Genomic DNA, 27,253 nt, shown 5'->3' with positions numbered 1-27,253 from the left:
TGACGAAAAATGACACCGTAAAACGGTTCAATACAGTCTTTGGGCCGTAAAAAGCTTACCGCTTATTACTTGCTGTACAGAAATTTCCACGAATTTTTCCTTTTCATTTTCTTTATTTGGCCATTAATTCATCGTGTTGATGCAACAGTTGAGTAGAAATTTCCTGGATTCGATTGGTAATCTTTGCACCGATGTGATTGTAAGCGAATTTCTCGAAGAACCGCAGAAACGTTCGCAAATTGTTGTTGTAGTCCACGTTAAACACAAAATGTACTTTGAAGAACAGGTCGAACACATCAACGAAATTCCATTCGGCTGGCACGTCAATAACACATCCGTCGACCACAACAAAATATTTATGTATCGAAGATCGATTCGGTCCGCATGCCACAATGAACGGATCGATGTTCTCGAATAATGTCCGGTCTGATACGTGATCCTGAAAGTTATAAGAGGCAGACGATGTGACGGAGATTTATAGGAAAATTTGAGTCAGAACACTAACTCGTGTAAATAAGATGAAGCTGCTGACTCTCTGGTCGGAGGACTGTCTGGTCTTTGAATACCTTCCAGTTGCTGTGGGTGGCAACAGTTTTAAGAGACACAAAAAGCATTGTATGATATGTGGCCAGTCTGTGTGAAAAAGCGGTGGCATTAGAGCACGGATCCAAAATATAATCAAAATTTTTCAAAGTTCACCTGAATCATCGTAAGCATTGTCCTCGATTTTGAGCGACTTCAGTATTTGGAAGGCGTTCGTTTCGATAGCTGCAACGACTGGTTGTAAATTCTCCTCAAACTGTGGATAACGAAGTTTGTAGTCGAACGATATCTGAAACAGCAAATACAGTCAATGTAACGACTCCACGGACTCCGCAACAAAACGCAAATCCAATTTACCAACGACGGATCCGAGAAAAAGAACGGAAAGCTGCTACGCAAATGAACCGACGGCTTGTTCGACGTTAGTTCAATTCGTCGCCTCAATGTCGATCTCAATTTGAATTCAATTTCATCGTATTGGTACGATGGGACAGCACTTCGCAGAAATTTCAAATTCTCTTCAACATTCGCGTCGTTTTCGATTTCATTTTCTTCGGGACAGTCATCGAACGTCATCGAAATTTTCGCTTTTTTCCCATTGGATACGTCCGAGGTTCCTTCTTCCGATCGGCGTTTATTTTGCAAGTTTTTCAGGCGACTGTTCAGGTAGCCGGTTCGACCGTTTAAGAATAGATCCTATAGTGAATCGAGAATCAGGAACTTAAGTTATCGGCCTCAAATCGCAAAGTTGACTTACGATTCCACCGATGGAACTGTTTTTGGTTTTGTAGGCGGGAAATAATTCGACGATGGCATGAGCTAACTCTTCCTTGTATATCCGTTTCGGGTAGATGCCAAAATTTTCTTCCAGAAAATCAACGGCAGCGTTGATTAAAAATCGCCGCGACTTGTCTGACAACATTGACTTCTCTCTGTATTCCTGTAATAGATACGATCCCTTCCGCTTCACCAAATACGCTTGCAAATCCTATAACAGAAGAATCATTGTTCATATCGGTGCTGATTGAATACTATTTCCGATACTCACGGCTGCCGTCACCGGATTGATTCTGCTAATGGAAGCATACGCTTGAGATGGTGTCGTTACATTCTCTGCTGATGTAACTTTATCAGTTATAACGGAAGATGAGGACAAAGTCGATGTTGATGTAAATACTGCAGTGCTAACGCACTCAGCCGGTGTGACAACATTAGTTGTACAGGTGAGTGGGATGGTTGCAACACAACGGTATGGTGATGTTAATGTCGTTTGATTAACACTATCAACTGGAGACCCATTCATCAAGACATCATCTTTAAATCAAATAAAATTAGAATGTTCATCAATGCAGTCGAGGCAAGGAACAGCCCAACCTTTTCGCAGTACAACGCCAACAGCAAACCCACTTCGGTAGGCATCACTGGCAATGACATTCATAAAGTCTTTGCTATCAATGATGTATCCGTCCTGGTCCACAAAATGATCGAACGATGATGGGTTGAAGTTGAAGGTTTCGGAAGCTGTTTGGAGTTTTGAATGGTTAAATGATAAATTCGAACCAAAGGCATGACAGCATTACCTGCTCGTAGAAAATCGTTGAAACGAACACCATTGCTGCTGGGGAATTTCACTTTCACGAAATGTCGCATGTTTTTGTGGAACATTCGGCACATCAGGAAATCGACTGTCGCAGACGATGAATTTTGCCTACAAAAGGGAACAAAAAAAAATCAGATTGAAGCTTCGTTGGGCTTGGAAGTTGAAACAACCACGAAGGAATGATCCTGTCAAGTCTTGCTTGTAGATTCAACTTGCTTACCGTGGTGTTGCACTCGGAAAATTGATGTGAGACGTTGTTGAATTTCTCTGCACATTCGAGTGTTCGTGTAGCCGTTGTACAATCAAGCCTGAAAGAAATGGTTTTGCTCAACTGTTGAATTCCAAAAATGTCAATCAAAAAAACGAAAATTTACCGCAAATGACACAAGTTTTGGAAGCAGACTCGTTGTCAATTTCGGGCAGATTTAAATCATTCCTTGACTGATTGATGATTCCTCCTTGGGAAGTGGCCGTCATACTTTGGCTTTGATTGGAATTAAATGTTAAATCGTTCGTCGACGAAGCCGATTCACTTTCATGGTCTGTGCTTTCGTCCTCTTCCTTCACCTGATTGACTTCGAAAGTGTCTGCTTCTAATGAGGGTGCAGTCTGAAGATTAAAGGAAGAATCAAAATAAGGAGTTACACCTCGGTCGCGATCTATGGAAATATTTACAACGGAATCATGGATTGTGTGGCCCTCACTGTCAGTGTTCTCAACTTTTATCTTGAACTGTGACAACCACGTATTCGCCTTAAGGCATTTCTGTCGAAAAGTGTGCGAAGAAATGAGTGATTTTTGGCATGACGAGCAAATCGCAGTCGGTAAACCATCGTTGGGATCAATCTAGATGGAAGATGAAAATTGTATCAGTCACCTGGTGTCATCGAGTAAGAACACATTAGTCACAGATGCCTCATACGAACTTCCCGAAAACAGGAACTCAGTAGTTCGCATAGTGAGACAAAACTAATCTCAAAAAATGTTTCGTTCTCACCTGAATACCGACACACAATGAAATGATTTCCGGAATATTTTCATTGAATCCGTTGAAATAGCGGCCGGTAAAATTTGCATTTGTTTCGTAAATTGGAATTAGCGCACAAGTTTCGGAAGTGCTTTCCATGCATAAACGACACGTTGGGAGTAAAATCGTACAATTTGATAAGTCCGTCATTTTGTAAATGGTGAGACTTAATCCTTTTCACTAATCCCTTCTTGGCACATCACAAACACCATAAATCGATAGACACAAAAACATTCTTTCTGACAGTGTTGTGACAGTCATTTTTCCTTTTCTTCAATATTGTCTTGACATGAGGTCGACTCCACGGTTTACATATATCTTAAGTCGTTGCACGGTATTTTCTTTAATTTTTACCTCTGAAAGACAGTGCTCCCAATGCAGCCTGCAGCGTTACTTCGCTGTATCATGTCCGAAACGATAGCGGAGGACTTGACGCAGTCTAATCTCCAAAAAAAGAACGAAGAAAATTTTTTGAGACGCGTCATCATGTCCGGAGCGATAGCGGAGGACTTGACGCAGTGTAATATCCAAAAAAAGGAGAAGAAATTTTTTTGAGACGCATCAACTATGGATAGCCGAACATTTAAGTTTCTACCCTTTGGCATTTATCACCACAAAACCTCTTCCATCATATTCTCGCTTTTAATACGAACAAAACGAGCTATCACTCGACTATGTAGGTTTAAAATTACCGGAGATACATCGTTTTGAAATTGCTCATTTTTCATACTAATTACACCAAATTGACTTTTCCAAACAATCAAAATCTATCAACTTACTCTGTATGTTTCTATCTGTTTATCTATCTATCGACGGGCTATCTCGGAAAGTAGTCAGCCAATCTCCATGAAACTTTGCAGGAAGTTTAGTCAGGCCATTAGAACTAAAGTTTCATTCATCATTATCCCAGGAAAAATCAGAATTAATTAATTTTCGGAACAATTTCTCTTATATAAAAATGTACAGCCATTTTGTGATGATAGTGCTGTGATGATAGTGTTGTTATGATTGTTGTGAAAATGGTTGTATATTGGTCGAAATATTAAAATTCAAAGTTTTTGAATATTATGGTTTTCATGGCGAGCAGTTGGAAAAATTTGGTGTATGTTAGGCAGATAGAAAAATTTGGTCATTTTCGGTGTATGTTGGGCAGCTGAAAACTTTGGTAACTTTCGGTGTAGCTGATTTTCGCCAAATTTTCGAATTTCGTCAAATTTTCTATTTTCGTCAAGTTTTCTATTTTCGTCAGATTTTCGATTTTCGCCAAATTTTCAAATTTCGTCAAACTTTCGATTTTCGTTCAATTTTGGAATTTCGTTAAATTTTGGAATTTCGTCAAATTTTCGAAATTTCGAAAAGTGACCGTTTGCCACATTTGACACAGATTTTTTTGGTAAAATTTTCGTTGTTTTCAGCCAAATTTTTTTTTTACATTTTTTTGGCAGATGATGAGGAAAACTAAGCCAGCTTGTTTGAACTAACTGGGTGTACAATTTAATTTTTGCGTAACGAAGCTGAAAGCGTCAACTTTAGCGATATCATTCATTTTAAAAATTGTACTACAAAGACTGCGTCACCTTTTCTCGTAGAGATTTTGTTTCAACTCATATCAAGTCTACTACTTCTATCGATCAAAACGTCTTTAAGAGTTTGTTTCCAGAGTGATCACGAAAAACAGTGCACTGAATATATACCCAATCCGAATTCTCAGTCGAATGTCAAGGGAATGTCTGAATTCTTAATGAGTACGTCTGGGGCAGTTATTACATTTACTGTAAAAGTCTGGTCAAATAGCAAAATATTTACTCAAATTTGGAGTACAAATACGGGACATTCAACTGTTATTTTTCAATTTCGCACTCCGTTTCTGTTCCAGTGTAACACCAATCGTCGGTTGGTTTCTATGTGATTTTGCACTCGGTTTCTGTTCCAATGCAACGACAGTCGGCTTATGAGTAGGCTCCAGAATCTTGTCACCAATGCCAGTAAGTAAGTTTCCTGAAATGGCAACCATGTCTTAACTGTCCATTTTTACATTGACGACGATCATGTTATGTACCATCCTTAAGTGTCCGGTCCGATGCTTTCTTTGGTATGCTAGCATTGACACTATCAATGGTTGGTGCAGTCATTTTTGAAATGTCCAATCGCTTCGCTTCGTCCAATGCAGCTTTCTCGAAGTCACTCAATTCTAATGGCAGATTGGTACAACAGAGTTATCGAGTCGGTGACTTTCATCTTGCAACTTACTCAGCAATCGCGAATCCATTTTATACCATTCATCTTCTAGCACCTCATTTATGCTCGGACGCTTTTTCGGTATCGGTTCCAATAGATGTTTGATCATTTTCTTCACCTCCATCGTCACGTTACCGCATATTCGTTCGCGAAATTTATACCTTCGTTTGACTTGACTCTGATACAAAATCGTTATGTTCGAATTGTCGAACGGAACACACTTATTTAGCATGGTGAATATCAGAACTCCTAGTGCCCAGACATCGGCCTTTGTCGGTTCATACGGTATGCCTTGAAGTATTTCTGGCGATGTGTATAACAGTGAACCGCAATATGTGTCGCTCAGTATTTGTTTCGAATTCGTGTCAAGAATGTACCTGTGTGCTTGTAAATGTAAACTTTTAGTAACTTGAAGCGAGATCCTCACAGAGCCTAATTTACAAAATTTGATTTTTTTTTAAATTTTGGTGGAAATGACCTCTCATAATAAGACGCCGGTAAAGAAAAAGTTTAATGGAACCTGCTGAATCCAAAGTCCGTTAATTTAACATTATTGTTTTCCGTTATCAGGATATTCTCGCATTTAACGTCTCTGCCAGTCAGTGAAATCAAAAGAAAATTTAATTTAGAAACGAACACAGCCAATTCGAATATATTTGTCCATTCGAACCTATGAGCAATACCGAGTGTATGCAAGTATTGTATTGCCAAGGCAATTTGTCTTGCCCAGAATCGTGTCTGTATTTCGCTAACAGCTCCGAATTGGACAATATAATCCATTAGATCCCCCTTTTCAGCATACCTGTCGAACGGAATGGATGTGATGGGGAGTGAAGATTTAATGGTTTGCAAAACAAAATGTTGTACCGCATAAAAATGTAGTACTTCGAGTTCCGTCTGAAGATGCTGTGAACGTGAACGATGTGCGGATGTTTCAGTTTCATCAGACAATCCAATTCACGAGGAAGAAATTTGCTCACATAGGTTTTGGAAGACTTTTTCGTGTCCACGATCTTACAGGCCAATTTAGTAGTTTCGTCGCCCTTTTTGTATTCGCTCAGGTAAACCTTTTGTAATATACACGAATGGCTTGTGATCAACACGAACATCAGAAAGTTGTCGTTTAAACCTACTTTAGCATAAGCGCCTTCACCAAGTTTCGCTGATATCTCGTATCCCTTGTTGCTAAGAATGTTCTCCTCGGATTTTGTCAAATTCAAACGCTCTAAAGCCCTTGGCATAGTAATTTATCGTGAATTTTGCTTAATAGATAAACATAAAAAAGGAGACTGTCGATTTGAGTGACAATTTACAGAAAATCTTGCTACCGACTCGATTGAATTAACGACTTTGAAAGGAAGGGTTTTCGTTATAGTGTAAATAATCCTATAAGCGAGGGGTAACCGACTGGCCAAAATGGTGACAAATCAATTTCTAATTCCTTTCAATTCCGTTTAATTACCTCAATTACCGGACCAACTCGTCTAATTGCCGGATTCGCTCTATTTCCTTTCAATTCCTTTCAATTCCGTTCAATTCCTTTCAATTTCTTTCAATTCCATTTCAATTCCCTTTAAATACCCTTTCAATTTCTAAAGGTACTTCCTGTCAATTCCTTTTAATTGCTCTTAATTCCTTTTATTTCTTTAATTAACGGATTAACACTACTACTTGCCGGATTCGCCCTTCAATTCCTATAATTCCAATCAATTCCTTCAATTCCACGAATTTTCGAAATAATTGCTCGATATTTTCAAATAGAAATAAATTTAAAGTCAAAGTTAAACCCTTAAGCATTTTGGAAAAAGAATCGTCAGACTATATCAAGAAAAACATAGCTAACGCCGACCCGTACGAAACACCTATTCGTATCAAGAGCCTTTAATGTGAAACTCTTCATTTCTCTTACTTCATTTTCTTCTCTGCTGAAAAACTATTCTCCCTTTAAAATCAGTTACATTATCCACTCTTTGCCTTGTTATCATATACAACTAAATTGCCGGAGGCAATATAGACAGCCCCGTACGAAGTCAAATTTCAAAAATTCCTATTTAAACAGCTATGTACCGCTATATTTAACTATATTTCACTGTAAATAAACATTTCACAGAGGAATATGCTATTATATAGCTCTATATGCCTGTATATAGCTCAATATAGCTGTATATAGGTATATATAGATGTCCATATATGAAATCCCTGAAACCCCACACACATAACTAATTATTTCCATGTTAACAGAAACTATCTAAGTACAAATTTTCCCACTTTATATCGTTTTTACTAATATCCAATATGGCCGCCGGCAGCCATTTTGTTAGGAGACCGGAAATAGTACCGACGCTTTACATTCGTTAATACCTTTCAAACAAAAAAAAATTCATAAAATTCGGTCAAAATTTACTCGAGATATTCTCAAAATACACCACGTTCACTGTACTTCCGAGTAGCCAGATAAGAGCTCACTTCAAGAGACCTAGCTCACGCTCCGGAGAACATAATTTCATGAACTTTTTTTTCCCTGATTGGTACGGTCAATACCTATCTAATAAAGTGAAAACAGACGAAATATGTTCAAATTTGGCCGACCTACAAGCAAAAACTGCTTCCCGCCCTGTGCCTGTTTCACACCAAGGGGTCTAACTCACGAGTCGGACATCCGATTTCCATAAACTTTTTTTTTGTCGATCGGTATTGTAAATACCTTTTATTTGACGTATCACTTACAAGTTTAACGTTTAAATGTCCGGAGATATCTTCGAAAAACCGTAAAGCACTTATTGGGCCACAGCTCGGGAGGGGTCGATCCAAAATCACTCATCTTCGAACTTAGCCTGTCTTTTGACATTACCAAACGGGGAAAAAAAGAATTTTCAAAATCGGATGCGTTTTACTCAAGTTATCGTGCAGACAGACAGACGGACAGACGGACGGACAGACGGACAGACAGACGGACATTTTTTTTTCGCGGATTTGGCATCTCTAGACAACCACAATCGGTTTCCCCTTACTCAGGTAGTCCAATTCGACGTGTTACAAACGTATGCGTAAACCTATAAGACCCCAGTACTTCGTACGGGTCTAAAAATTTGGAACAACTATGTTGTCCTACATTTGTGACTCATTTTGTTAGAATCTTTAATTTTTCAATTTCAATTTAGATTAAACCGTCCAATTGACTGCAGTTTTGTTTAAAATGATTTCACATCGCACGTCATTGTTTATTTTAGATAAATAGTATTTTTCGTACCAAGTCAGGAAATGACGAAAAACTTTTGTACCGACAACTGAAATACGACATATTTTGCCATGATTTTTCATTAAGAAATGTCAGTTTTTCCCGAACTATATATCGTGCAGGAATAGTTATTTACGTATATGTTGTGGACGGTATATTTTAGGCAATTTCGCGGATTGTAGCGCGAACGAAGTGAGGATGACAAGCGAAAGTGCCTAAAATAAACCGTCCACAACAGATGCGTATACAACTTTTCATGCTTAGGGCCTAAGTTACGAGAAAAGTTCGGTAATTTATGCCCAAGACATGAAAAAAAATTCATTTCTTTACGATTTATGGTGCGGGAAAGAAATTACATGAATTTTTCCATGACTATACGATTGATTAATATGGTGAATGTGAAGTTGCTGTCAAGTAAGTTGCTGTGTTTTGTCTATTTCAGTTGTCCGATGCACAAAACGTTGTTCGTACCTCGACAGGAAAGGGATTTGTTCAGCACAAGTCAGCAAAAGCCAAAGCACTCAATTTTTTGTTTCGCTCAAGTGATCGACATCGTAAGATTTTAGGCTTTTGAAAAGTTGATGGAATATCATCTTGTCGGTGATACATTTTTTTGTAAATTTGGTTTGAAACTTGAGCATTTCGCATCGGCAATGCCCCAGCCTAACATTCCCCCGACGAATATTCACTTGTTTGTTGCGGCTCAAACTCTTCCGTATCTGACTCACAAGAATCCTCTGAAGAAGAATCCTTCAGTGTGAATTTTTTGAACATAAAAGGACGTTGGACCTGTTCTAAAATGGAACTGATCAACACTGTACACTGTTATTTATTGCGCGGGAGCTTTTAAAATTAAAACAAAAAGGAAATAATGTGGTTTTGCATTCGCTGGTCCTTCTTTCCGATAATCACACTTATCAGCATTTACTCTCATTTACTTTCACAATTCAATTACAATTCTCAATTCCTTACAATTCCACATATTTCCAGTCAATTCCTATCAATTCCTGCCAATTCCGATCAATTCTGGTCAATTCCATCAATTCCAATTATTTACCGGATACTCCGGCAATTCCTTTGAGGGTGTGTAGTCAATTACCCGAGTCGGTTACCCCTCGCCTATAAGAGTCCTCTTATACCAATGGATCTGAACGATAGCCTTTTGTTTACTTATTGTTTTATTTCGCTTATTGTCTCACACATCTTGTCTTGTCATCATCAGTAATGGAGTGACGTCAGTGACGGTTTTAAGCATCTACATGATTTAAGATAGACTCATCACTAGAGTGAGAATCTCAATTAGAGTGAGATTAGATTAAGGTGTTACATGTTATTCATCAATCTTATAAAATCCGCTTGCAACGTCAAACGTCTCAGGCAATACGCTTGAAACGTCGTTGAACGAACACACAGGTTAAGTAATTTTTTTGTAGATATTTTATAAAATGTTTTCGTTGATCAGTTAGCCAATTTTAACTGTTTTTTAGTGGTAAATTGGACAATGTTCCCTAATTTGTCTTCGCTGTAATTGAACTTACCCTTGACTGTTTTATTACGAGTGATAACTAGCTTTTAAACTTACGTTTTCTAACTTGCAGCTCTCCAGTTAAAAAAAAAACGATCATCGAGCATTAAGTTACCATAGTGGTTTTTGGGTACGTAGAACAACACTTATTATATAGGTGTCGGAAGTATATCATGCCCGCACGTTAGTTAGCGGGCGTGACGCAAGTCCACTACCAAAAATGTTTTACAAAAAAAAAATTTTGGGGACGGCGGAGCATATTTACAGCAACTTTTTGACTTCTCCCCCTTAACTCCAACGACCCCAAAACTAGAATATCTGGAATCTAAGAATCCATACGAGTTCAACGAGCTATCACACGTTACTGCAGCTTCAAAATTGGCTGAGATATTGAACTTCGAAATATTGATGTTTGTATGGAAATAAGCAAAATTTCGTTTTTTCAGATAACTGAAATCGCCTACGTTAGTTAGTTACTTAGTTAGTTACTTAGTTCCAGGATTCCAGGATCCAGGAACTCCTAAACGTTTCTATAGATTTTCCTGAAATTTTGGTTATACGCTAATAATGGCCCAAAAAAAACAATGGAATTTTCAAAAGTTGGAAAAAGCTCATATCTTGGGAGCTGGAGCTCCTCAAAGTCTCCATATACAAATGTCATATAAAAACCAATTTGTATGTGTGTGTGTGTGTGTTTTGTATAATTTAGTGCATGATATGGATGGTAATGTGGTGAAAGGTGTGTGTTGTTTTTGGATGTGTTTCTTGTTAGAAATTGTGTAAATTATTAAATATTAACTTACACCAGGTCGGTTCCCAAATTTTGGGATGACAGATGATTCCTCTGGCACTTCCTACCTTCCATCAGATTTTTTGATGGATTTGGGTTATTTTCGACATAAGTGAGGTGTTCCAAGGTTGGTTCCTAAATTTTGGGATGACAGATGATTCCTCTGGCACTTCCTAACTTCCATCGGATTTTTTGATGGTTTTGGGTTATTTTCGACATAAGTGAGGCGTTCCAAGGTTGGTTCCTAAATTTTGGGATGACAGATGATTCCTCTGGCCCTTCCTAACTTCCATCGGTTTTTTTGATGGATTCGGGTTATTTTCGACATAAGTGAGGTGTTCCAAGGTTGGTTCCTAAATTTTGGGATGACAGATGATTCCTCTAGCACTTCCTAACTTCCATCGGATTTTTTGATGGATTCAGGTTATTTTCGACATAAGTGAGGTGTTCCAAGGTTGGTTCCTAAATTTTGGGATGACAGATGATTCCTCTGGCACTTCCTAACTTCCATCGGATTTTTTGATGGTTTTGGGTTATTTTCGACATAAGTGAGGTGTTCCAAGGTTGGTTCCTAAATTTTGGGATGACAGATGATTCCTCTGGCCCTTCCTAACTTCCATCGGTTTTTTTGATGGATTCGGGTTATTTTCGACATAAGTGAGGTGTTCCAAGGTTGGCTCCTAAATTTTGGGATGACAGATGATTCCTCTAGCACTTCCTAACTTCCATCGGATTTTTTGATGGATTCAGGTTATTTTCGACATAAGTGAGGTGTTCCAAGGTTGGTTCCTAAATTTTGGGATGACAGATGATTCCTCTGGCACTTCCTAACTTCCATCGGTTTTTTTGATGGATTCGGATTATTTTCGACATAAGTGAGGTGTTCCAAGGTTGATTCCTAAATTTTGGGATGACAGATGATTCCTCTAGCACTTCCTAACTTCCATCGGTTTTTTTGATGGATTCAGGTTATTTTCGACATAAGTGAGGTGTTCCAAGGTTGGTTCCTAAATTTTGGGATGACAGATGATTCCTCTGGCACTTCCTAACTTCCATCGGATTTTTTGATGGTTTTGGGTTATTTTCGACATAAGTGAGGTGTTCCAAGGTTGGTTCCTAAATTTTGAGATGACAGATGATTCCTCTGGCCCTTCCTAACTTCCATCGGTTTTTTTGATGGATTCGGGTTATTTTCGACATAAGTGAGGTGTTCCAAGGTTGGCTCCTAAATTTTGGGATGACAGATGATTCCTCTAGCACTTCCTAACTTCCATCGGATTTTTTGATGGATTCAGGTTATTTTCGACATAAGTGAGGTGTTCCAAGGTTGGTTCCTAAATTTTGGGATGACAGATGATTCCTCTGGCACTTCCTAACTTCCATCGGTTTTTTTGATGGATTCGGGTTATTTTCGACATAAGTAAGGTGTTCCAAGGTTGGTTCCTAAATTTTGGGATGACAGATGATTCCTCTAGCACTTCCTAACTTCCATCGGATTTTTCAGAGGATTTGGGTTATTTTCGACATAAGTGAGGTGTTCCAATGTTGGTTCCCAAAATTTGATATGACAGATGATTCCTCTGGCCCTTCCTAACTTCCATCGGTTTTTTTGATGGATTCGGGTTATTTTCGACATAAGTGAGGTGTTCCAAGGTTGGCTCCTAAATTTTGGGATGACAGATGATTCCTCTAGCACTTCCTAACTTCCATCGGATTTTTTGATGGATTCAGGTTATTTTCGACATAAGTGAGGTGTTCCAAGGTTGGTTCCTAAATTTTGGGATGACAGATGATTCCTCTGGCACTTCCTAACTTCCATCGGATTTTTTGATGGTTTTGGGTTATTTTCGACATAAGTGAGGTGTTCCAAGGTTGGTTCCTAAATTTTGGGATGACAGATGATTCCTCTAGCACTTCCTAACTTCCATCTGATTTTTTGATGGTTTTGGGTTATTTTCGACATAAGTGAGGTGTTCCAAGGTTGGTTCCTAAATTTTGGGATGACAGATGATTCCTCTGGCACTTCCTAACTTCCATCTGATTTTTTGATGGATTCGGGTTATTTTCGACATAAGTGAGGTGTTCCAAGGTTGGTTCCTAAATTTTGGGATGACAGATGATTCCTCTAGCACTTCCTAACTTCCTTCGGATTTTTTGATGGATTCGGGTTATTTTCGACATAAGTGAGGTGTTCCAAGGTTGGTTCCTATATTTTGGGATGACAGATGATTCATCTGGCACTTCCTAACTTCCATCGTATTTTCGATGGATTTGAGCTGCAGTTGACGTGAGATGCTTACAAAACTAGTGACCCTTACCCCTAAACTTCCAAAAGAACTGATATCCCCCAAAAAACCCAGAAGGGTAAATGTGACGCAAGTCCTTTATCTTACTTACAAAATAACTGATATCGCTGAGGGTGACGCATTCTGCGCCTGTACGTAAACTTTTTATCAACCGAAAAGTGACCCAAAAAGTTTCAGAAAGAAAATTTGACAAAAAAAAAATTGCGTCACAAAGTGGCAGATGTTGAGGTAACCATGGCTATGAAAATAGGACAAAATCCGTCGTGAAATAATGGAATTTAAACGGAAGAAGGCCGAATCATCTGCCACTTTGTGACGCAATTTTTTTTTGTCAAATTAGTCTACGTCTATGGTAATTTGCACTCACTTCGTCCACAACAGATAAGTAAATAACTATTTATTTAGGCAATTTTTCATTCAAAAGGCCGGAGGCCCTCCTGTACAACAACAAATGAAATGAATTTGATTCGAACTACACATAATTAGGAGGTTCTATCATTCATGAAAAAAATATTCATTCCAGAGCAGGCGCTACGTTCTGTTTACTTTTAATAGAAGTATGGTAAGTTTGACAATCTTGCAAAATTAATTCGGCTTGCACCGCCTGTTGCAGTGGATATGTTGAGAAAGATGTTGTTAGACTGAGCGAAAATAATACTGTGTATTTGGTATTTATAACATAAATGTCGTACAAAACAATAGCGTTATTAGTAATGGAATTTGCTTACTAATTTCCTTTATACCGTCGTCCGGTGCTATTGCACTCTTCATATTGCTTTTGCTTACAATGAAATATTGCACGATTGATATTTCAACACTTTCCCTTAATGAATATTTTAATCCTTCAAAATTTTTCATTATACAATGCAAATATCAGTTCTAACATATTTCATTATTTTCACAGAAAATCTGATACCATTCAAAATTGGCATGTAATTAAAGTGATAGCTATTTAATAAGAAATGATCACAAGAAAATAGGAAATGATCACTAGAAAAAGAGAAATGATCACAATTTTTTTATGATAGCAATAAAAATAGAATTTGATCACCAAAAAATAAGAATTTGATCACTAAATATATGCAATTTTACCACTAACATATGATCGTCTCGAAATAAGAAATGATCTACAATTATACGAATTTGATTACAAAAAATAAAGAAATGATCGTGCAAAATAAAAAATTTGATTGCAAGAAATAAGGATATGCTACCTATTATTCTGTTTGATTATTAGACGATGCAAGAGAAAAAAAAATTAACACCTAAGTTACCAACACCGTTCCGGCGCCCGGCTCGCATTGTGGCCCTCCGCTTCGCTACGGGGCAATGGGCCGGATCGCTCGGCGTGTTAAAACGCTTTTTATGTGCAATGAATTACACAGACTAATTATTAGACGATGCGAGAGAGAAAAAATTAACTCCTAAGTTACCAACACCGTTCCGGCGCCCGGCTCGCATTGCGGCCCTCCGCTTCGCTCCGGGGCAATGGGCCGGATCGCTCGGCGTGTTAAAAGGCTTTTTATGTGTATTCGTTCGGACTTTTAGTGATCAAATTCTTTACTTTTAGTGATCAAATTCTTTATTTTTAGTGATCACATTTGATTTAGCGGGTGGTAGGTACTACTTGTGATCACTTCTTATTTTAGGTTGATAGAATCTTATTTCGTAGTGTTATATTTGAAAAACTGGTTGTGATCACATTCTTATTTTCCTGCAATCATTTTAATTTTCAAGTTATCAATTCTTATTTTAGATTTATCGCTTTTATTTCTTCCCTTCAAAATTTAGAACTACTTTAGATTCCTGTGATTCAGATTCACTCAGATTTAAACTCAATTTTTCCCAGATCCATTCTGCAATCACTTTTCCTGAATCAAATACAATTTCTACGAATTTACTTCCCGCTTTCAATTTTCAATCGATTCGATTACGCGAATTTTCCATCAATTTACTGCCCCTTAATCGAATACCTCAACAAATGTTGCATATCAATACGTCTCCCATAATGGATATTAAACTCATTTAATCTTCAGTACACTATTAGATGCAACATTACTATCCTCAGTTATCATTCAACAGGATAGCTTCAACACAACAGCCCAATGTCTTTGACCTGCCCACTGTTGATTCGATCAATTGCATTTGACCAATGCATTTGACACTAGATATAGTAGACATTCTCTTGCTTTCTAAAACGATACACCAATGTATTAAATTAATAAATTCCAATTACCTCGACGTCCACACAGTTCTTGTTTTAATCATCAAATTTTTGCATGTGCCAACTAAATTGTTGCTTGTACCAACCAATTTTGCTGCTTGTGCCAACCAATTTGTTGCTTGTACAAACCCATTGTTGCTAATTTTTGTGTTGCGTCCGACGACCAACCAATTTTTGGAACAGCACTATTTCACAACTAACATTTGCTTTAGTCGCGTTGCAGGTTTTTTTTTAAACACAGCGCCAGAGCTCGCTGCTGTTTTTTTTACCACGTTATTCCCCATTTCAGGAAAACGTTTGACCCCACTGTACAGCCATTGTCCAATAATCTCGTTTATGTCCAGCTCGTCCTGATCTAGTTCCATTCCATGTACGTTCACTTGCAACATGGTCATTTCTATGACTTCTTCAGGTTAGCATTTTTATTGACCTCGATGACTATCTCTACAGATTTCATTTATCTGTCCAGACAAGTCAACTCCTTTTGTAGATCAGTGATTATATCTCCTCAGATTTCTCTTTATCTGTCCAGATTTTTCACCTCCAACATTTCTATAGCTCAGTGATTATATCTCCTCAGGTTTCTGTTTATCTGTCCAGATCTATCACTTCCGATGCTACACCATGCACTTTGACCAGCGCATTCTACATTACGGTTGGCTATCCTCAATGAAATTTCTGTTTCAGCATCACAAATTTTCGATCCTTTTGTCCCAACCTTCTTGACCATTCCACAGGCCATAGATGACAATCTTCGATTAATTTGTTTTCCATGCCAACAGCCAAATCTCCACGTTGAACAACTGAGCGAACAAAATCCAATTCACCGTCTGCACAACTGTTCCTTGAACTTAATGCCAAACGCTGGTGATGATTCCCTCAGCATTCTTTTGATCAGCCATTTCGAATTTACGTAAATGATCCATCTCAAAGTTGTTTTTACTGCGTAAAAACCAACGTCTTTGTAGCACACAGCCACTGGTCCGTCAATAACCTGTTTTTACGTACGGCACATAGCCAACGTTTGGTAGCTTACCGCCACTGGTACGTCACTGACCATTTTTCACTGGAAACTGGTTCTTTGGTTCTTTGCTTGCTTGAGCGACCATATCGGTTCTTCACTTACTTGAGTGACCAGTCAACCTTTTTCCTAAAACATGATATAACATAGGCTTCTAAATTGTTCAACCGCTACATAACTGGCATTATCTCAAGTTATCTGGACGGATTTTCGTCTTGAGTATAAACTCTTGACCCAGCGCCGTTACTCGCTGTTACCTTTTATTTCGATTGACAATTATTTCAGCATTTGTATTCACATCTCACATTTGATAGACTAAATTTCTCCAATCAGCCGACTTTTACTCTAAACATTTAGTAAACACTTGATTGGTCTAATTTTCTATCGCGTTTTACGTCCGACGACGGGCTCGTACTAGTACTACGACAATTTTCAGCCTTTTCCATTTAATTTAAAAATTCACCTCTGCTACCATGTTGCAGTGGATATGTTGAGAAAGATGTTGTTAGACTGAGCGAAAATAATACTGTGTATTTGGTATTTATAACATATAAATGTCGTACAAAACAATAGCGTTATTAGTAATGGAATTTGCTTACTAATTTCCTTTATACCGTCGTCCGGTGCTATTGCACTCTTCATATTGCTTTTGCTTACAATGAAATATTGCACGATTGATATTTCAACACCGCCGCAAAGATTTCTGCGCACATGAACATATCTGTAGATGATACTTTTCAATCGATTTTTATCTTAACCTAAATTAATAGTTATTTACGTATGTGTCGTGTCTTAGACGATTGATTTTAGGCAATTTCGCGAGTTGTCCCAACTAAGCGCGAAAAGTTAAATCAAACGTCCAAGAGAGCTATGTATGCTATTTTGCATGCAAAGACCGGAAATCAGAGAATGAATTCAAAATTACTTGATGTGACCCTTTCACATAACTTGACTTATTTGCTAGAGTTGACTTAAGCTCCATATATTAGATTTTCGCACACTTAAGTGTGTATTGATTTTCGTATTATGTACAATAGGTATAAACACATAACTAGTCATTTACATATCTGTCGTGGACGGTATATTTTAGGCAATTTCGCGGGCCCGTGAGAAAAATTCAGAAATTTATGCACAAGGCATGAAAACAAAATTCATCTAAGGGGTCTAGAAGGCATTTGAAAAACCTCGTTTTCGGCCCCTAAACATGAAAAAGAGATTGTTGTGTACAATCATCGTTTTATATTAAAATGAAGAAAGATAACGACACAGTATATAAAAGGTGCATTTTCGCTCCTGTCCAAAAGTTTTATTTAAAATAATTCACAAAACCAATCGAGCAGAAAAGGCGTGGAAATCACATCAAGTTTTTTTTTGATTCATGAGAAGTGTAACCTAAGAGATGGGTACGATATAAATTAAATTAAGTAAAGTAATTACACCATCGCGTATCTCATCATTTGGTTTGTGTGTGAAATATTAAATAATTATTATCTACATTTTTCTACTATGGTATATATATAATGAGTCAAAACGGTCAACACCTTCTTTTTGAAAAATTGAAATTGAAAATTTAAACAATAGATTAGTCTAGTATATGGTATGACTCAGCTTCATACACTATATGTATACGTATTCTTGAGGAGATTACACGTACTGCCTTTTTATTGGATGGGCGAAAATATGCCACATCTGATTAATTTTGAACATCAAAAACTACATCATTATTGCAAGGACAATCCAAGTGGACCTTTCTACGACAAGGACAAGGGCACGCAACTTTATCATGTAAAGAACTTTCGCCAAATACGAAATTGTAGCCAAAACCAATTACAAAAAAAAATTCGAAGCTTGTGTGGCTGGTGAAAGGTGATCAAAAACCGAAAACTAGCACTTTTCTTACAAAAATTTCTCCATTTACACGAGCCGTGCAGTGTCGTGTAAGGTGTCGTTGGATGGGTAATCACATGTACTATTGAGCTGAATAGAAACTTATTGGGTTTAAAATTCTTCCAAAGTGAAATATGATGTTCAGTTGAAATTTATACTGTTCTTAGAGATGTTTCTCTAGGTACACGAAACATATATGGTATATAGCCGTAGCCACACAAACTTCGAAGAATTTTTTTGAAAATGGTTTTGGTTTCTAGGGTCGGAGTTCTTTCTACGTACATATAAAAATTCTACAAGAAAATGCGTCTGACGTCGGTAGGCTGTTTTTCAAAAGAATCCCTCTTTTCGATTTATTTATACACCCATTCAAAATTGAATGTGACGAACCTTTACTATATACGTAGGGTGAGCGAACCTGTGTTTGTAACACTGATTTTGATCTAGTTGCATGTCAAATAGAGTGTTGTATGATGAAAGAGAAAGAAATATTTTGACAAGTACCCCAAGGCAAGTTATAATAAAGTGATGTGTGGTTCTCTCGCTCTCAACGTATCATGTTGAAAAATACTTTGACAAGTATCTCAAGGCAAGTTATAATTAACTAGTCTTCGGTTTTCTCGCTCTGATCATAACAGTCTATTGTATAAGAAATTGTAGAACCTACGCCGCTACAGAGCAACGCTCAAAATCAGTGCTGCCAACACAAGTTTTTTTTTGTCCCACGAATATTTAACTTTGTCGCATATGTAGTCTGATCAGAGCGAGAGTTCCGAAGTCCAGTTAATCACCCAAGGCAATTTAAAATAACTGGTCTAAATTATATTTCCTTCAAAAAATAATTTCGGTTTGTATTCGAATCAGAAGAGAAAGAGCAAATTCACAAGGCTTGAGTCGATCAAAAATAATTTAAAAAAATTGCCATCAGCTAATGTGGCACTAATCTCCACTTTGGTTTGATATAGCTAAATATGGCTCTAATCCCATTTAACTTCTAAACGGTAGTTCAAATGGAGATATATAAAGATCCACAATAGTTTTAACTGAAGTAGCTCCTTAGAATTGTTTACAAACTGGAGCTACGCAGGTCACTTGTTATGTTTTATTATTGTGAAAATAAATGAAATGAAATCTTCTGATTTTTTCTTTGTAGATTTGAAAAGTGCATTATGGGAATTGCAACGAATCATAAGGTAAAACATTTTGCTTTAATTCATTATACTCTTACGGCCACATCATTTTTATTGTACTCTAGTGCAGATGGATCCCACAATATTCTGAATGTATCAGTTAATGCTGACGCAAAAACAATCAACAGAGCCTATCGCAACCTATGCCGACATGTGCATCCAAGTAATTTGTCAATTATACATTAAACTGACGGAGAGACTGAGACTGATAAGAAATCATTTAGACAATGGCAGAATTCTGCGACACTTCCAAGAACATCCAGACTATGAAGTTAAATTCACCAAAGCTTTTCAAAAAGTTTTGGATGCATATGGGACGCTGAAGAAAAATTTGAACAGCAACGAAAGCAATCTAAGACACAGCTATAGTAGTGATGACGATAATGATGACGGCAGTGGTGACGATAATAATGGCGGCAGTGGTGAAGATAATAATGGTGGCAATTATGGCAGTGAAGATGAAAATAAAGGTGCAAGGGATTATTATAGCAATAATCGTAACGGTGTCAGATCAGATGGGCATATACATTGGTGGGAGACATTGGTAACAGTTTCATAAATAGCAAACTGACATCCATATACTCAGCTTTTTGTATGTTACACTTAAACGACAGATTGGATGTAACATCTTTGGCTGGTCGCCCGTTGTATTGCTTATCATTTTCCCGCTAGTCGCGTCTGTCCTGTATATTACCGTTGCATCTTTATTTGCGCCGAATCCAATTTTTCGTTTGAAGCGGGACTCGTAAGTGTCATCCCAGTTTATAGTCCAGTAATTTCTCTTTCGTTTGAGTGCATCTATTTTTTCATAGGGAGTACGTGACTAAATACCAAACCGAATTCGGGAAAATCCAATATTTCGTCCAAAATGATGCTCGGTTTAGAGTTAAATATCAAGAAAGGTACGGCTCATGGAACGAGCTCGAGTGGGACGTAATCACTGCTTATGAACACAAGATGCACGTGAAATGCAATCGGGAGCGTAATAGTAAGTGTCAGTGTGGGTTGCGAATGGAACGAATGATTAATATTCGAAATTGTTTTTAGAGGACAAATTGCTAGAAGAGGCTCGAATTTCTGGTAATAGGAAGACCTACATGGAAGCGACATCGAAAGGAACTCCGTCATGCGACAAGCGTCAAAAAATCGCAACTTGGAAGCAATCAAATCCGCTACATTGGAAGAAATGGAACTCTTTTTTGAAGTTTCTGAATTTGTCTTAAATTCTTTGTAGATGTATATTAATCAAAAACCTATAACGGACGGATCTCTGCGACGTCGACAGAGACGACACATAAGAAGCAATAATTTGTGAATGGTGATGGGTAATTTTTTAAATAAAAGGTTTGTTAAGCCTTCATTCGCTAGTTCACATTCTGTTCAAATATCGAAAATAAATAAGGAATTATCGCAATTTGATTTTAAACAAAACACACATTTTCATCGAAAGGTGTGACGATATTATCATTCCTTGCACCAATATTATCGTTCAATGAGATGGCACAACGCACTTCAAGCAAAAGTGGTACTCTAAATAGGCTACTGAAACTTGACAGTGCTCCATACAAAATTTTACACTGTAAAAAGAGTGGGGATAAAATTTCATACAAAATAATACTCTATTCGGCAGCTGTCATTAATAGCACTTTTGCTTGAAGTGCGTTGGATGGCAATATCGTTTTGGAGATTTTAATATACTAATTTTGAAGGTGAGGCGACTTTTCTATGGCTGCTAGGAATTTCGCGCCGCGTCATTCACAATAATCGACAAACTGACACATTTTGTATAAGAAAAATGTCACTTTGTGGATTATTGTGAATTACACGGCGCGAAATTCCTCAACACCTTTTCTATTATACTAGTATACTGTCAATATCGTCTAAAAAACGATAATATCGTTCCTAACGATATTGACTGTGTAGAAATGTTCCGCCACCTCATTGTGACGGCAGACAACAGGAATGTTGGCTAAAATGCAGTATAGGTGAACAGAGTGGATCGGCGATTTTTTGACTGTGAATGGTAGACAAATGTCCCCTGACACCATTTCAGGCGAAATTAGGGCGCGGAAAGACATTTTATATTTTTCATTTTCCTTGTGACAAAATTAAAATTGCTTTCCGCGCCCCAATTTTGCCTGAAATGGTGTCAGGTGACATTTCAATACTATTCCCAATCAAAAAATCGCCGAAATGCCGGAATGTTTTGGCAAAAGACACAATGTGTTAGAGCAACGCACTTCAAGCAAAAGTGGTACTCTAAAAAGAGTACTGAAACTTGACAGTGCTCCATATAAAATTTTACACTGTAAAAAGAGTGGGGATAAAATTTCATACAAAATAGTACACTATTTGGCAGCTATCATTAAGAGGGTACAAGGGTTTAGCAGTGGACATAAACCAAATACTATGGCGCCACCTCTTTTAATTCAAATGAAATGATCATTGTGTCTTCAATAACAAAAGAATCTGGAACATCGAAGACGGCCACCATAGAAATACTGTGAAAACAAGATGGCCGCCGTCGTAGAAAAATTCTTGATTTTACTTAATTTCGTCAAAACAAAAAGGAATTTTAAAAAAAGGAAAACATATTTTCGTGGTCAGCGACATAAGGAACGGTTTTGATATAGCAACTTATGTGATTATTCTCGATGTACTGCCGAAAAAATGTACCTAAAGTGGAAAATCTTTTTGCCTTGCAGACGTGTTTTTATTGTGAAAGATAATTGTGAAAATCAAGTAATTTTATAAATGCGAAAACACATTTCTGTGATTTAAGATTCAAATCAACCGTTAATCCCCTTTTTGTTGTATTCCATCTCTGGAATCCTGAGAATTATGTTTCTAAACATGCCCTATTTTTCGCGCACTTTAGGTTCTTGTCCGAAGCTAAACCCTTGTACCCTCTTAATAGCACTTTTGCTTGAAGTGTGTTGGTAATACACTGACTAAAAATAGCATTTATCGTCGTTGGAATGTGGCTATTATCGTCGGATTTTTTGAAAGACTCAGTAATTTATGTGTAACAAATCGTATGCGCAAAATACCACTTAAGGCACAAGCTTAGGAATGATATTATGTAGGCTACAGTTTCCAAGCGGAAATCGTCGTAGTAATGTGTTGAAAAATGCAGACCTCCGCCTCGTGCAATAGTGTTGCATAACCACAACCAGTTTACAAGCAAGTTTCATTCGTTCGCTATAGAAACTCAGGCGTCCGCCGATAGGTGATTTTTAAGATTTTGAAAATTTACTATGAGCTACTATGAGCGAACCGTCGAGTTATATATGAGGTACAAGGTCCAGGTATCTCAATCGGTAGAGCATTGGATTCGTAACGTATGGTTCCCGGGTTCGATTCCCGGAGTAAACTTGCTCATACGGTTTTTCCTAATCAAAGTGTGCAATAGCAATGCCAATAGGCTCTTTCGACCGTAATAAAGTCGTAAAAAAGTACAATAAGAAAGCGATTTCTCATGTATGACAATCATGCATATACACAATTGTAACTTACAGTGCCATCTGTGATGTCACATAAACATCACACTCATACCGGATTTCAAGTCGAAATGTATCTCTCGACGTGAGGATAATAAGACTTACGTTTGACAGTGGTTCGGATTCCACTTTAATCAGTAGGTCCAATTAGACGAAAAAGGGGCACGTACAACAGGCCCAACGGAGGCTTAGGTGCAGAGATTCGTCTCACCCCATACAATCTAATCTAATCTATATATGAGGACAACCAAAACTTTCGGCGATGGATAGAGCATGAAAATCTGTGGAACAAATCCGTTTTCGCCCGTTAAAAAATATTGATAGCAGAGGCTTCTAAGTTTCAATTTTTTAAAGCATGTCCTTAAGTAAAAGTAGGAAAGTATACAAAAAAAGTAGGTAAAATTAAATGGGAGGCCTGGATTAAAACTCAACCGCAGCAAAAACAAAACAAAGCTAATTGAATTGATTCGAGGCTTGGTTATAGTTGAGTGGGGAGTTGGGACTCTGTTTACTGGTAAAAGACATTGGTGGGAGACATCCATATTCCACTGCTACTAGTTTTGCTCTTTTGTGCGTAGATGGCATATCAATCAATGTAATTTAGGCTCGTCGCACAAATTGAGTACTTAATTTATTGGTAAAACCGCAAAGCTGTATGAGTTATTCTTCCCACACAATCTTCATTCTTTAACCACATCTCTTATGAGCCATAAATTTTTACTTACTACCAAATTATCTATCTCGGACCACCGTCTGTCACCTTATTGACAGGTTTAAATTTTCTGGGCTCACAAACAGTGTTTTTGACCAAGTCTTTGGGATTACCACGCCATAAACGGTAATTGTATTCGTTGGTATCCAACTTGCCGTAACTAAATCTCACGAAATTGTTCGACAATGCCCACAATGTACCATTTGTGTCAATCTAATACCAACGAAACGAAATTTCTATGAACGTATTGCACGGTTGTTTTGTAATACACTGAAATTATACGTACGTTCAGATCAACCGGATACTTGAACCTGTCGTCATTTTCGATGATGGTGCCCTGATTTTCGGCTAAATATTTTGTATTCGAATTCCAGCAGGTTATCGCATTTCTGGTAAGCATTGCGAAAAATATAACGCTAGTCCGGTCATCGAACTCGTGCATCAGACTGTGGCCAGACTTTCCCCGATTGCCGATTTTCTTTTGAACGAAATTAACTTTTAATGGCAAAGTAATGATATCCAAAAATGTCTTCAATTTACCACAAATTCAGGTTGAATTGCTTGTGCGTCTTGCGACAATGTTTCGTTTCGAAGAATCTTCGTGCTGACTTGAAATTCAGAGTTGCTAAAAACAAAACAAAATTATTGAAATGATTCATCACCATCGGCTGTTCTTGTATACCTTGAGAGTGGGTGGAAGTATGCGGTTCGATAACCAGTGGACGGACTTTTCCTTCCTAGTGCCACCGAAAAGATGCCATCAAACCATTCGAACTGGACACCATCGACTTTGTAAATGCCGAACTTCTTTTCATCATTCATATAAACGTGACTAACGGGCCACATGCGATTCGTCTTGAAGCTAAATCGAAAAAAAAAATGATTTCGTTAATTAACTCGCCGCATTGTACATATTCCGTTAATAGACCGAGAGCCCACATGCATATCAGTCCCACATAAAATCTCGTGCCAAATTGTTACACTAATCCAATACGAACAGCATTTTAGATCCACCACTTCTAGTTTGAGCCCTAGAATTAGCCTAAAGATGGTAGGTCTAGTGTGGTCCCGGCTGACTCTGACTCATATATTATAAAGTCAAATTTGGTGTCACAACGATGGTATTGATCATAAAAGACTCAAAAGAGCTAAAAAATAAAAGCCGTAGAACCAAAATCCTTTCAGTATTGGATAAATGTAACAATTTGTCTTAAGTTGCAAACCGCGGTCATCAACGACTGATGATATGAATGTGGGCTCTGCGTCTGTAACTACATACCTGTACACATAAATCTTCTCTTTCAAATAATCAGCAATGTACGCATACGCATCGTCACACTTATCCTTCTCCACATCAACTCTTACACTAATCATACCATATCCCTCTGGAACTAAAGTCTCAGGAATTTCGAAACGACGAATTCTTTTATCTGTTTTCAGATCGATCACCCACAGACTGGGTCGTTGAATTAGCTTATTATAGTCTGAAAAATAAGGCGATTTCATATCAGGCTGCCATTTCATCGACCAATTTTTATTGAATTTAATTACTTCCTTCATGACCTTGTAGGGTACCGGTATCGACGAACCACAATCGATCGCATACATCTACGCGAGTGCGGTAAACTGAAACAATTCGATTTTCGTCTGGTTTAAGTTCCGGCTGTTAAAAGGTTGAAAAGCGGTTAATAAATTCATAACGCAGCGTTAAATCGCCCCCTTTCTCAAGGATGCGTTGAATAGTATCAGTTCACTTAAGTCTTCTCAGTTCAATTACGCCAAAAATGGCAGATAACATGAACAATGAAATTCCACTTACGTGCAGTTCATTAGTTTCAAAGTCTGGATACGGACGTAAGCTGGGACTGCTACCGACAGGCAAATCGTCTGGAACATAGTTGAGAGTTGACGGAACGCCTGATCCTCTTCTTGGAATTGTAATCAGAAATTTTCCGTTGTAATGTACGGCTGACTTAAGAACATTGTTGTATTGATAGTAGAACGGCTTTACACTTCCGAATAGGGTTTGTTCGTGTGGAATTTGCTCGGGAGGAATTAGTTGCTCATCTCCATCCCTATCTGAAATAGCAACAATATTGATTTGTCGATGACCTCCGTTAGATGCACATGTTTCCTATTCATCGATACGATTTAAATCAAATACGAGTTTAAGATAAAACTAAGATCCGTCGATTTGATAACGAAATGAAATACCATAGCATTATAGCTTCCAAGCTAGAACAGAGAAAATGTGGAGTCCGCTGTAATCATAGGACAGGAGACAGGAGCATAGCACGGAACCGAGCACTAGATATATGTGAATTTGTATGTGAAATTTTGACTACTGCGTCGAGAAGGCCACTCTTGAAAATTCTGTTGTCGTGCTTGGCTCAGTGCTATGACAGTAGACATGCAAATTTGACATCTCACATTTAAGTGTTCAAGTTCATGCTTTAAGCTAGAGTGCTATTGCAATCATAGAAATGATAACAGAGTGAGTTGCGCAATCTGTTATCATTTCTCTGATTGCAATACTTTCGCTGGGTAATCTGGAGGAATCGCACTTAAAAAATGAGGAAACTGAATAAATCGTTCAATTAGAAGGAAAATGTTTTGAACCGCACTTCTAGTCTCAAATCACTACACACCAATAGTTCCTATTACTGACCTATAGGTATTCCTTCGAAAGTTATCTGCTTCCAACGATAAAATTCCACCAAATTGCACTGCGAAAACACAAAATAAAAGCAAAACAGTTGAAAAATTATAAAATATTTTGAATTCAACATTTTGATGAAATTTTTTATTAATAAATGGACTTCGTCAATGCTGTATGTTCAGCATGAAATGTAGTTCTAATGTTCGACAAGCCGATATTTATAGTTTAAGATACTTAATGAGAAGCAATTAATGATTATCACTATACGAGCCACCACGAGCGGTTATTAACATTTGGGGGAGATATTTATGTGCACCTAACATTCAAGGTCAAAAATCTTTGTGAGTTATACAGTACAGAGTGGTTTCCTATAAGCCAAACCAGATTTTTAATTTTGTCCGAATATGATTGATTTATCGTGTGAAAGAATTCCAATTATACTCATAGAGAAGATTATACTTCAATTCGTCCACAGTGCAATGCGCACACAATTTATCGATAATACTAAGTACAACAACGGACAATAGAAAAACGAAGTGGTCCGGAGGTTTCTTAAGTATGTAGGTAACTTAACTCATGCAACCAGCAACCGGTACTAAAGTTCAAAATTTCGTAAGCAACTCTAAACCCTACAGAATTTGGAACGTATTTATTAAGATTTAAGAGCGATTACGTCCCATTCATACTCGTGCAATGTTTCATACGAATCTTGAAGCTCAGTTCTAAACTGAGGTTCTTTACGAACGAAATATTCGACGAATTCACTACCAATATTGATCAATTGAATGGAATA

General features: G+C 37.7%; 4 protein-coding genes across 4 annotated transcripts; 1 reads left to right on the top strand and 3 right to left on the bottom strand.

Annotated features, from left to right (window-relative positions):
• Positions 1-93: 93 nt before the first annotated feature.
• Positions 94-3,426, bottom strand: LOC119066561. Its single transcript, XM_037169109.1, has 12 exons — positions 3,141-3,426; positions 2,819-2,989; positions 2,518-2,752; positions 2,364-2,451; positions 2,124-2,251; positions 1,918-2,064; positions 1,592-1,857; positions 1,301-1,531; positions 901-1,239; positions 700-832; positions 506-633; positions 94-439 (listed from the first exon to the last, which is right to left on the bottom strand). The coding sequence occupies exons 1-12, from the start codon at positions 3,318-3,320 to the stop codon at positions 113-115; spliced, it is 2,373 nt and encodes a 790-aa protein (XP_037025004.1). The 5' UTR covers positions 3,321-3,426; the 3' UTR covers positions 94-112.
• A 1,532-nt stretch (positions 3,427-4,958) lies between these two features.
• Positions 4,959-6,726, bottom strand: LOC119066585 (testis-specific serine/threonine-protein kinase 6-like). The gene is made up of 7 exons (XM_037169142.1): positions 6,542-6,726; positions 6,276-6,475; positions 6,079-6,210; positions 5,929-6,000; positions 5,421-5,785; positions 5,230-5,361; positions 4,959-5,168 (listed from the first exon to the last, which is right to left on the bottom strand). Exons 1-7 carry the CDS (start codon positions 6,647-6,649, stop codon positions 5,005-5,007), a joined length of 1,173 nt encoding a protein of 390 aa, XP_037025037.1. The 5' UTR covers positions 6,650-6,726; the 3' UTR covers positions 4,959-5,004.
• Positions 6,727-17,828: 11,102 nt separating this feature from the next.
• Positions 17,829-20,997, top strand: LOC119066590. Its single transcript, XM_037169147.1, has 7 exons — positions 17,829-17,915; positions 19,553-19,592; positions 19,655-19,752; positions 19,814-20,133; positions 20,204-20,334; positions 20,402-20,577; positions 20,637-20,997. The coding sequence occupies exons 1-7, from the start codon at positions 17,912-17,914 to the stop codon at positions 20,810-20,812; spliced, it is 945 nt and encodes a 314-aa protein (XP_037025042.1). The 5' UTR covers positions 17,829-17,911; the 3' UTR covers positions 20,813-20,997.
• A 2,704-nt stretch (positions 20,998-23,701) lies between these two features.
• On the bottom strand, positions 23,702-26,647 carry LOC119066578 (L-dopachrome tautomerase yellow-f-like). Its single transcript, XM_037169132.1, has 8 exons — positions 26,470-26,647; positions 25,621-25,880; positions 25,353-25,464; positions 25,081-25,285; positions 24,484-24,663; positions 24,342-24,426; positions 24,088-24,279; positions 23,702-24,014 (listed from the first exon to the last, which is right to left on the bottom strand). The coding sequence occupies exons 1-8, from the start codon at positions 26,588-26,590 to the stop codon at positions 23,826-23,828; spliced, it is 1,344 nt and encodes a 447-aa protein (XP_037025027.1). The 5' UTR covers positions 26,591-26,647; the 3' UTR covers positions 23,702-23,825.
• Between the last annotated feature and the right edge of the window lie 606 nt (positions 26,648-27,253).

This window comes from Bradysia coprophila, chromosome IV, assembly GCF_014529535.1.
Source record: "Bradysia coprophila strain Holo2 chromosome IV, BU_Bcop_v1, whole genome shotgun sequence".
In the NCBI taxonomy this organism is placed as follows: domain Eukaryota; kingdom Metazoa; phylum Arthropoda; class Insecta; order Diptera; family Sciaridae; genus Bradysia; species Bradysia coprophila.
The sequence above is the reverse complement of the archived record's forward strand: the minus strand, read 5'-3'. Positions and strand labels throughout refer to the sequence as shown.